The 12,019-nt window shown below is 37.8% G+C and overlaps 1 protein-coding gene across 8 annotated transcripts in view; it reads left to right on the top strand.

Moving 5' to 3' along the window:
* The window catches only part of AASDH (aminoadipate-semialdehyde dehydrogenase), a 39,121-nt gene that overhangs the window by 8,792 nt on the left and 18,310 nt on the right, over positions 1-12,019 (top strand). For 7 of the 8 annotated variants that reach the window (XM_074396168.1, XM_074396167.1, XM_003933602.3 and 4 more), the window contains one exon: positions 5,057-5,249. In XM_074396168.1, coding sequence (XP_074252269.1) covers positions 5,057-5,249 — 193 coding nt within the window. Of the gene's footprint in view, positions 1-5,056; positions 5,250-11,360; positions 11,452-12,019 lie in introns of those variants that run through there. The other variant, XM_074396170.1, reaches the window with a different exon arrangement.

The raw sequence follows: 12,019 nt of genomic DNA, 5'->3' as shown, positions 1-12,019 counted from the left end.
GTGAGACTGTCTCAAAAACAAAACAAACAAAACAAAAACAAAAAAATACCCCAAACAAAAAAATCTTGTATTTTAAAGGGAAAAAAAGAATTTTAAAACATTTGTTTTTGTAACTCTTGTTCCTAAACTGATAGTCCTAAGAAGTAATTAAGTATTTTTTGTTTCAGCTCTATCTGAACTTTAGTTCCCTGCAGACTAGGCCCTTCACCTGTTTCATCGAAGCCTGGGGCCAGACACAAACAAATGACATGGGTAGAAGCTTTGCATCTTAATTATTAATAAAAAGGGAGGAAAGGTTTTCCTAGCAGAAGTACTAGCAGAGTTATATGAGAAAGGAGTTTGTCCTGCTAGAACATGTCAGAGCAGGGCCGAGGAAACAGTGAAAGATCAGGAGCATGGTATGCCCAGTTGAGGTCTGAACTTAATCCAGTAGATGATGGAGAACCATTAAAATATTCTCATTTTATTAAGTTCACTCTTATAGTAGTATTGTGGAGTTTGACTTACTGATGTGGTCAAGAGATAAGAAAACTCCAAAGTTGCTATTCTTCATTTGCCAAGAAAGACTGGAGGATATGAACCTTAGGGATGTAGTCCTAGGAAATCAAAGGAGGAAACAGAAATAGAAACCTCATGAGACACATACGTAATTTTATGTAATTTTAAGTTTGATGTAATTTTAAATTATTTAATTTTTATTTTTAATTTTTTTTTTTAATTTTTAAATAAAGATGGGGTTTCATCATGTTGGTCAGGCTGGTCTTGAACTCCCGACCTCAGGTGATCCGCCTGCCTTGGCCTCCAAAGTGGTGTGAGCCACCACGCCCGGCCTGTAATTTTAAATTTTTAAGCAGTATTCGAAAGTAAAATGGAATGAATGAAAAGGGAAGAAAAATGAATTAAATGAAGTTAATTTTAACAATATATTTTATTTAATTCCTTATATTCCAAAACATTACTTCAATATGTAATCAATATAAAATTATTTTTATGTTAATCATCTTCAAAATCTGGGGTATATTTTATACTTACACATCTCAGTGTGGACTAGCCACATTTTTAGTGCTCAGTGGACCTATGGTATTGGATGGCACATGCAGGCCTGGAAAGAAAAAATGGTTAAATGCTGGTAGAAAAAGATGGCTATTGTAATTGACAATATGGTCTTTAGTGACTTCTTAAGTACCTAAGGTTGCAGCTAGATTACATTAGGCTGGCAGTAAGTGAATAGGAGATACCAAAATAGAGGTAACAAAAGTCAAGTGTTATTTTCTAGAAACTGGTTTTAATGGAAAAGAAGGAATTCTGGGATGGACATAGTTGTTTTGTCTTTAAGATGGGAGAGGTTGGCTGGGCACAGTGGCTCATGCCTGTAATCCCACACTTTGGGAGGCTAAGGCAGGAGAATTGCTTGAGTCCAAGAGTTCAGAACTAGCCTAGGTAACATAGTGGGACTCTGTCTCTAAGAAACATGAAAAAAATTACCTGGGCATGGTGGTATGTGCCTGTAGTCCTAGCAACTTGGGAGGTTAAGGTGGGAGGATTGATTGAGCCCAGGAAGTCAAGACTGCAGTGATCCGTGATTGCACCACTGTACTCCAGCCTTGGTGACAGAGTGAGACCCTATCTTTAAAAACAAAAACAAAGAGCAGTTTATAGGCTGAGGGTAGGGAATTGGTAGAGAAGGTTTGTTTGAATAATGAATTAGTAGTAGAAGTATTAACAAAGGAATAAGATACATTGATATGGGAGGGAATGGCATTATTTTAAATACTGAGTGGAATGCCTCTTTTTTTGATACCTTCAAAAAAATTAGGATAATAAAGTACATACATTTCTTGGTGTTAGGGGAAGCCAGTAGCTTTTAACTTTTGTATGAAGCAGAAGGCCAAGTCATACCTAAGAATGTGGGAGGTGATGTGGGGGTGGGGATGTGGGGAAGAACTTGAAGAGAATAAAGCAGATGAGGAATCTGGGGGAGGTGGAGAGACAGTCTACTAAGATAAGAGTCACTGGCCCAGCAGTGGTAAGAATGGTCTATGAAATGGGAGCAAACATTTGCTTAATGAGGATTGAAGAGTTGATTTATGACTAAAGTATACACATTTCTTGATACCTATTTTGTGCTTCAACTTAATTCAGTTGATTTGCCTGTTAGAAATCCCTTCTGGTTGCTTTTTTTTTTTTTTTTGAGACCGAGTTTCACACTGCCGTTGGAGTGTAATGGTATGATCTCAGCTCACTGCGACCTCCGCCTCCTGGATTGAAGTGATTCTCCTGCCTCAGCCTCCCTAGTAGCTGAGATTACAGGCACTCGCCATCACGCCTAGCTCATTTTTTATAGTTTTAATAGAGACAGGGCTTCACCATTTTGGCTAGGCTGGTCTCAAACTCCTGACCTCAGGTAATCCGCCTGCCTCAGCTTCCCAAAGTGTTGGGATTACTGGCGTGAGTCACTACACCTTGCCTCAAATGTCTTTACCTTAAAATAATCTTCATACCAACTTGGGCTGTGAGTTAGGTTCCCACATAATCATACCTGCTTCATATGGTGGTTGGGAAAGTGAGAAACAATATGTTAGATACCCAGTCTAAGCTTCACAAGTAATATGTTTAAACATGTGTTGCATTCCACCTTTTTTCTTCCTTTAAAATCTGTCTCATATAGGTGAGGGGGAGGAAGGCAGCAAATCACACTGCCATGTGTGTACCTTTGCAACAATCTTGCATATTCTTCACATGTACCCCAAAACCTAAAATGAAAAAAAAAAAAAGAAAAAAAATCTGTCTCTCTCTCTTTTATTTTTTCCAACTTTTCTTATATTGAATGCATCTTAAGCTGCTTTCTTGAAACGAACTACCTGGAGCATTTATCCTTCATTGCATGCATAACCTTGACCATTTTTGTTCATAGCATTGAGAAACTAAAAATATTCTCAGAATTTAAGTTTCATTGGAAGCAAGTTAGAAAGTTTGCTCTCCCCTGAATACCTAAGTAAGAAGTTAGATAATATATGTGAAGAATAATTCCTCTAAAACTTGAAGTTTGAGGGTAGCCTTTGTTGGGCTCAGAAAATGATACCCCAATGTATGGCACTTTGGCATGCTAAGTACTTTGAACTGAAGGACATTGGAAGGACTTCAGAAGTAAAGTCTCTTTCAGACCTTCTCCTCCTCCTCTTTCTCTTGCTTCCCTTTCTCCCCAAGGCAGGCCATAGAAACCGAACCCCTCTCCCTCAAAGATAGTCCTAAAACCTAGAGGCCGGGCACAGTGGCTCATGCCTGTAATCCCAGCACTTTGGGAGGCGAAGGTGGATGGATCATTTGAGGTCAGGAATTCGAGACCAGCCTGACCAACATGGTTGAAACCCCGTCTCTATTGAAAATTCAAAAAAATTAGCCCGGTGTGGTGGCGCATGCCTATAGTCCCAGCTACTGTGGAGGCTGAGGTAGGAGAATCACTTGAACCCAGGAGGCAGAGGTTGCGGTGAGCCAAGATCACACCACTACAGCGTGGGTGACAGAGTGAGACTGTCTCAAAAAAAAAATAAAACCTAAAAAACTATAAATATAGAAATATTACTCCAACCTTTATATGTAACAGTTGGCTGTAAAGAAATTGCTCTTACCTTGTCTGAAAGTAGAACATAAGACTCATTCCAGAAGGGGTCCTGCCCTATACCTAGGAGGAAGAAATGCCACACAGAGAGGCCAAGGATTTACAAGGTAGGCCTTGCTGGATTTCCCGACTCAGTTTATTACTCATTCCCTTTTTGTCCAATCACATTTCTACACAGCTGTCCACTCTATTGAATCTAAGCATTAAAGTGGAACTTTTCCCTTGGGTCTTTGGGTCTTCATTCCGAAGCCTCCCATGTTTCATAAAACTTTGATTAAATAAATTTGCTATGCTTTTCTCTTCTTAAACTTTTATTTGTAGGAGGGTTGGCTGTGAGCCTTACAATGGTGAGGAAAAGTATCACAGCCTTTTGACCCCTACACCTTTAACGTAAAATGAGTTTTTAATTTTACCCTTGACACCATAAACATAGAGTTTTAAAATCTTTATGCCAAATTTGAAGCTCTTTTATGCCATATTTGAAGCTCTTTTGAAATTAAGGTAATCCCTGCTCTTAGGTATAGTAGGGTTTGTGTGTTCAAATTAGAAGTGCCATAGGCCCAACAATGACTGTCCATGCTTTATAATAGCCTTACCACATATATTCTTATTCTGCTTTTTGTTCAGATACTGAGAGAAAATGCTAAATAGTGAGAAAGGGGAGTCAGAAGTTTCTATTAAGCGTCACTGAATAAGTATGACAGAATAAGAATTCTACCAGACAAGCAGAACCAGGATTTAGATCAGGGATTGATTATAAGGAATTGGTTTACACAATTTTGGGAGCTGGCTAAGCAAGTCTAAAGTCTGTAGGGATCAGTCAGGAAGAGGTGATTCCAAGCAGGCTGGAATCCCGTGGTCACGAGACTGACCCCAGGTGAAATCAGATTTGGGGGAAGGGAGTTTAATTGGAGACCCAACTGCTCTTTGGCTTTCTTCTTCAGAGAATGCCTAAAACCTCTCCTAAAGGCCTTCCAAGTAAATCCAGCCAACCCTGAATAATCTCCCCTTTGATTAAGTAAATCAGCTGACTAGGGACTACAGGGTTTGCTTCAATAACTGCTTGAAGAAGACGGGTGTGCTTCTAAGCAGCAGCCTCCTTTCTGTTCTTCGGCTCTCAAGAGAATATCCCTTGTTTCCTTCCCTAACAGGAAACATACTAGAGAGGGAATTCCGGGGACAGTAGTTCAATCAAGTTGACATGTCGAAAGTCACCGCAAATGATAAAATATGTCTGGTAAAACATGGATATTGCTTTAAATGGCTGTTAATTCTTTCTTTTATTAAGATTTCCTGAATTTTGGCAGCACCATTTTGGTTAATCTAAGAATAAAATCTGGCCAACATTTAGAAACTTGAATACCATAAACTATTTTTTAGTGTATGTGCTTACTGAATATTTGACATTTCTCATAACTGCATTCTGTTTTGCCTTAGGGTACTTTTTGACATCACACAAGAAGATGTTTTGTTTCTGGCTTCACCTCTGACCTTTGATCCTTCTGTTGTGGAAATATTTCTCGCTCTATCAAATGGTGCCTCTCTGCTTATTGTACCAACTTCTATCAAGTTACTTCCATCAAAATTAGCCACTGTTCTCTTTTCCCATCACAGAGTGACTGTTTTGCAGGTACATTTTAGTAGCAGTGAGTGTTTTGTTTATCATTTTTCAATATTTTAAGTGTTTTAGAGAATATTTTTTATTCCTGTAGTTCTTTACAATGTTTTAATATAATCTGGTTAGATTATCAAGGGCTGCCTCCTCCTGATGTGACTTTTTAAAATTTGAAAATGAAAAAAGATAAGTGAATTCTGCCTAGAAAATTATTTTACTGTGTATTTTGTGCATACTGTAATAACCAGAGGACCTTTACTTTGACTCAAATTTGTTGGATTTGAGAAGGATAGGCTGCTGCTTCTGTCTTAAAATCTATGTATATTGTGTTTCTTATGAAAAGCTAGTATAAGTAAATTAAAATATAATCAAGTTAGGAATATAGATTTTCTTATTTTTACGTCAATATACTTTACATTAACCTACAGAAACAAGTATTTTTGAAATTTGGCCTTTTAAAATGTTATTTAAATGTGTATCTGACTGGTGATTAGGTCATGCAGGTACATAAGTATATGACTGGTACACAAGTCTTAAGTTACTACATTGTATGTAGTTAAAGGTAGTCAAGAATTAGCCATATTATATGCATATTATAATATGTAGATATCTTAGTTAAGTGTTTAACTGCTGTGAACCTTAGGTTTTATCTGTAAATGGAAATCTTACCCGTCTCAAATAGAATTAAATGAGACAGTGTAGCTTAGTTCCTGATTGTGTGTGTATGTGAGTCCATTCAGGCTGCTGTAATAAAATACCATAAACTGGGTAGCTTATAAACAACAGATTTTTATTTCTTGCAGTTCTGGAGGTGGGAAGTCAAAGATTAAGTCATCAGGAGATTTGATCTCTGGTGAGGGGCCTGCTCGTTGATTCATTAGACTGCTGTCTTTTTACTGGGTTTTCACATGATGGAAAAGGTTTTATAAGGGCACTAATCTTATTCATGAGGCCTCTACATGCAGGACCTAATCACTTCATAAAGCCCCCACCTCCTAATACTAATACCATTGCCTTGAGAGTTAGGATTGCTTGCGTGCTTGCTTGCTTGCTTTTTTTTTTTTTTTGGACAGAGCCTCGCTGTGTCATTCAGGCTGGAGTTAAGCGGCATGATCTTGGTTCACTCCGCCTCCCAGTTCAAGCGATTCTTGTGCCTCAGTCTCCAGAGTAGTTGGGATTACAGGCGCCCACCACCACACCCAGCTAATTTTTGTATTTTTAGTAGAGACAGGTTTCACCATGTTGGCCAGGCTGGTCTCAAACTCCTGGCCTTAAGTGATCCTCCTGCCTCAGCATCTGAAGTTCTGAGATTACAGGCGTGAGCCACTGTGCCTGGCTTGAGAGTTAGGATTTCAGCATACAAATTTGTGGGGGAGACACAAACATTCAGACCATAGTGTGTTATATTTGTGTACCTATGTGCATATGCATGTGCATCTTAATTATTAGTGCCCATTGTCTTTTTTTTTTTTTTTTTTGGAGACAGAGTCTCACTCATATCGCCCAGTCTGGAGTACAGTGGTGCGACTTCAGCTCATTGTAATCTCTGACTTTTGGGTTTAAGAGGTTCTTGTGCCTTGGCCTCCCGAGTAGCTGGGATTACAGGCATGTACCACCATGCCCAGCTAATTTTTGTATCGTAGAGATGGTATTTTGCAGTGATGGCCAGGCTGGTCTCAAACTCCTGGCTTCCTGGTCTCCAACTCCTCAATCTGCCTGTCTTGGACTCTCAAAGTCCTGGGATTACAGGTGTGAGCCACCACGCCTGGCCGTCTATTTTGATAAACTACAATTATCAGGTTTTTATCCAGGATAACGAGAATTGAGAGGATATTAAATTTCTGCTACAAAACCAAAATTTGATGCTTTGAACTTTTTTAAGGCAATGTGTTTTTCATCCTAATGCATATATATATATATATAAATTGAACACAACAGTGTGGCTTGTTGGTGTCAGTGGATAAAAATTCTCATCTGTTAGTGAGTCATTCTGTGAATTCTGTGGATCTGGGTAAGGTATTACTATAACTGTTTTATTTACCTGTAAAATTCAAGGAGCATGTTTCTCAGGGAATGTTTGCAAAGTTCCTTTATAGATTTGATTGATAGTTACTAAAAGGGAAGGAGACTTTCCTTCTATGTTAGGTCAATGAATTCTACCTCTTTAACTCTCATCCTCTTGTTTGACGTTTTAGCACAATCTCAGATAAATTTACTTTAGCAGTCGTTTTTAACCTTTTTGAGATCAGATTTTTCTGAGAAACTGATAGAAACTTACTGTTAAAAGAACATGACAAATTTTTCATACACTTTCATGGTGGTTTTATTTAGCTAACAAGAGTTATTGGGAATATTATCAGTAGATCACATTTGTATTGGTTTAAGTAAGGAGGAGAGGTATAGAAGCTGACAGGCTGTCCTTTCCTTTGTGTAAGGCACACGCCTTTTCTTATACTGAATTTTAGCTGTGTTGTCAGGGTTCATCTTCTCTCTCCTAAATCCGGTTTCTTTCAAATGATGTATAAGTCAACAAGGATTTTTGCTTTAATATATATACAGTTTTCATATACTAAAGCGCTCCTTAGACAGATTTTATTTACAAATAAAAACCTTACCCAGACCTAATTGGACATGAAGCAGGGACCTTAAAAGCTGTCAAGGCCAGGCGCGGTGGCTCGTGCCTGTAATCCTAGCACTTTGGAAGGCCGAGGCGGACGGATCACCTGAGGTCAGGAGTTCCATACCAGCCTGGCCAACATGGCACAACACCATATCTACTAAAAATACAAAAATTAGCGATCATGTGGTGCATGCCTGTAATCCCAGCTACTCAGGAGGCTGAGGCAGGGGAATCTCTTGAATTCAGAAGGTGGAGGTTGCAGTGAGCCCAGCTTATGCCACTGCACTCCAGCCTGGACAACAGAGCAAGACTCAGTCTCAAAAAAAAAAAAAAGAAAAAGAAAAAGCTATCAAACACATACTACTAAAGCTTTGAAAATTTAAAAGAATAGAATATATTGAGTTACTATAAGGGGAAAAGGCCCCAAAGTGAAATAGACTAAGCTTTGGAGAAAATTAAAGACCTCTCTTATTTGTTTCAGGAATAAGAGGTTTCTTGGGAAAGAAAGGATTGATTTTTGGTTTATTACAAACCTAAAATATATTTGGACATTTTTTATTTATATACTCTGGGTAACAAAGTTATATTATTTAAACTTGACGCCCTTTAAAACTTTGTTTTTTGAGACAGGGTCTTGCTTTGTCACCCAGGCTGGAGTGCAGTAGTGGTGTGCTCACGGCTCACTGCAATCTTGACATCTGGGGCTCAAGTGATCCTCTCACCTCAGCCTTCTAAGTAGCTGGGACCACAGGTGCATGCCATCATGCCTGGCTAATTTTTTAAATCTTTGTAGAGACAGAGTCTCCCTGTGTTGCCCAGGCTGGTCTTGAACTCCTGGGCTCAAGTGATCCTCCCACCTCAGCCTCTTAAAGTGCTAGGATTACTTATAGGCATAAGTCACCATGTATGGTCTAAAAGTAAAACATGTTAGAGTAAAATATTAGATTGGTACCTAGGAATAGGTCAGCGTAATAATGTTTCCCATTTTTCCTGAGTTTTTCCTTAAAAAACTTGGAAGAAGCTTTAACATTCCCTGTTTTTTCTATTATCTGCTAAGTCTCATTTTTGTATGTCTAGAATGATTTACTAGCAAAGGATGCTGACTTGTATTCTGCCCCTCAGTTTATCGTTTCAGTTTATGAGTATCTGAAAAGTATTTCCATTTATTTATTTTTTATTTTTTTGAGACAGAATCTCACTCTGTCACCTAGGCTGGAGTACGGTGTTGTGAACTCAGCTCACTGCATCCTCCATCTCCTGGGTTCAAGTGATTCTCCTGCCTCAGCCTCCCGAGCAGCTGGGAATACAGGCATGTGCCACCACACCCGGCTAATTTTTGTATTTTTAGTAGACACAGGATTTCACCATGTCGACTAGGCTGGTCTCAAACTCCTGACCTCAAGTGATCCACCCGCTTCAGCCATCCAAATTGCTGGGATTATAGGTATGAGCTACCACGCCTGGCCTCCATTTTTTTTTTTTTTTTAATTTTGCTGAGTATCATAGATGTGCATTTATTTGTTGAGTTTAAAGTTGATATTATCCTTACAGAAGTTAGGCCAGAAAATAGAAATTTGGCTTAGTGAAAATGAAGAGCCAGGACCATTTCAGCCTTTATTTTGACAAGAGATTTTCAGTACAGTAAACCTCTTGGCATAACAGTTAAGAGCATGATTTAGGATGTTTTATAGTGTTGTCATCATAATTTTTTACTAAAAACCAGAATCTTAACTGGAACATAAGTACCTACGAGGGTGTAGAATCATTCTACTATGTAAAGGTTTTGACAAGCCATGACCTTAAATCATTTTTCTGAATTAAAATTCACATTGTCTGTTATGACTCCTTAGATTTCATTGAAAGAAATAATTTAAAAGTCTTTATTTCCAAGAGACTTTTGGCTCTGGCCAAGTGAAGAGATTAACAGATCCTCTTTCCCAAAATAGCAACTATAAAGCTGGACAAAATGGAAAAAAAAGCATTTCAACATTTGGAAATCAACCAAAGACATATAGCAATCTTAGAAATGTTTATGTTTTTTAAAACTGCTGAATTTTATGTGAAAATAGTGGAACTTCGTGGCATTCTAGTATGGGTCTGCTCGTATCATCCCTGTCTCAATTCAGTCATCACACAGATTCTTTCTGTTTGAAAGGGCTCACTTAATTTATAATAGTCAGTAATGCCCATGACCAGCAGCATCATTATAGAAATGATGATCTTGAAGTAGGCCAGTAGGGAGCCCTACAGCTCCCTAGCCTGAGAGGTCAACAGATCCTCTAGCCTGAGATTGCAGTGGTGGTGGGATAAGCATATTCCTGGCTGAGGTTGCACTCGGGTGAATCAGAGACCAGAGGGCTGATACAACTCCTGACTGAACCTGAGGCTGTGTGCATGCACGTAAGAGACACAAAAGGGCCCATAGAAAATAAAAGATGGATCAGGCTTGAAAATGACCTGAACTTTGACTGAGCTCCCCTATCATACAGATTTGGGATAGTAAGTACCTACTGGGATGTAGAGTCATTCTACTTTGTAAATATTTTACAAGCCGTGACCTTAAATCATTTTTTCTGAATTAAAATTCAAGTTGTCTGTCCAACCAGTGACTACATTTGGACAGTCCACATTTGGGCCGTCTGTCTAGTGATCATTGATTGATCACTTGCTCTTCTTACACATGGATGACCCATGGGAACTCCAACTGAAAAGAACATTAATTTTTTAATAAACAACTAAGTAGCAACATCAGTGGCCAAATATACTAGAAGAGACATATTTCATGGATTTAGTCCAGGCAGGTTACTAACAAAGAAATGTACTGGCAATTAAAAGAAAAAAAAAACAAACCAATTTTATAAGGATAAGATTGTCAGTACATTAATAAGTACATTGTTATATCAGTAAGATGTAACAATTATACATGTATATCCACTTAAAAATAGAGCTTCCAAATACCTGAAACAAAAATGGAACAAAATTGAAAACATAAATAGACAACTCAGTAGCTAGAGATTTTAATACCCCACTTTGAATAATTGGTTGAAAAACTAGACATAAATCAGCAAGTATGATATCGAAGACTTGAACAACACTATCAACCAAATGCCATATATAGAACATTCTATCCAGTGATTGCAGAATTCTTTTTCAGCACATTAGCGCATTTCATAGGATAAGTCATATGCTAAGCCACAAAACAAGTCTCAGGAAATTTAAAGGAGACCATGTTGGATTTATCCCAGGAATGCATGTTTGGTTTAACATCCAGAAATTATCAATGATATATACACTGTAAAGAATAATGAATAAAAAGCACATGCCTATCTTAATATATGCAGAGAAAGAATTCGGCAAAATCTAACACCCATTTATGATTTTTTAAAAAGCTCCCAACAACTGGGAATAAAAGAGAAGTTCTCCAGTATGAAGAGGAGCTCCAACAATAGAACCTCAGCTAATATGACACCATACTTGATAAAAGACTGAATGCTTTCACCCTAAGACTGGAAACAAGGCAAGCATGTTTGCCTTTGCCACTTTAACATTCTGGTGGTTCTTGCCAGTACAATAAGGCAAGAAGGAAAAATATTAAAGGTACTTACGTTGGACAGGAGGAAGTACAACTCTCTTTATATGTAGGTGGTGTGATCTTGTATATAGAAAATTTTGTTGGGGGTGGGGGTGGTGAGGAGGACTGCTAGCAATAATAAAGTTTAGTCAGGTTGGAGGATAGAAGATCAATATACAAAAATCATTTGTATTTCTATATTTGTACATGCATATTTAGTATATGTATATAAAAATATCTAAAAGTGAAATTAAGATAATATTTATACTAGCATCAAAAACAATAAAATAGGAATAAAGCTAAAGAGCAAGATTTGTACACTGAAAACTATAAAACATTGTTGATAGAAATTAGAGACCTAAATAACATTTTGTCTTTATAGATTAGAAGTTTTAATATTGTTGAGATTGCATTTCTCCCCAAATTGATCTGTAAATTAAACACACTTCCTAGCAAAGTGCAGTGGGCTTTTTTGGTAGAAATGAATAAGTTGATCTTAAATTTTATATGGAACTGTGAAACCCAGTCCTGATCCATATGATAAAATACCACTTAGCAATAAAAAGGAATAAACTGTTGATATACTTAGCAGCA

The sequence above is a fragment of the Saimiri boliviensis genome, chromosome 3 (assembly GCF_048565385.1).
Source record: "Saimiri boliviensis isolate mSaiBol1 chromosome 3, mSaiBol1.pri, whole genome shotgun sequence".
NCBI classification, from domain to species: Eukaryota; Metazoa; Chordata; class Mammalia; order Primates; family Cebidae; genus Saimiri; species Saimiri boliviensis.
This window is presented reverse-complemented; position numbering and strand designations above follow the sequence as displayed.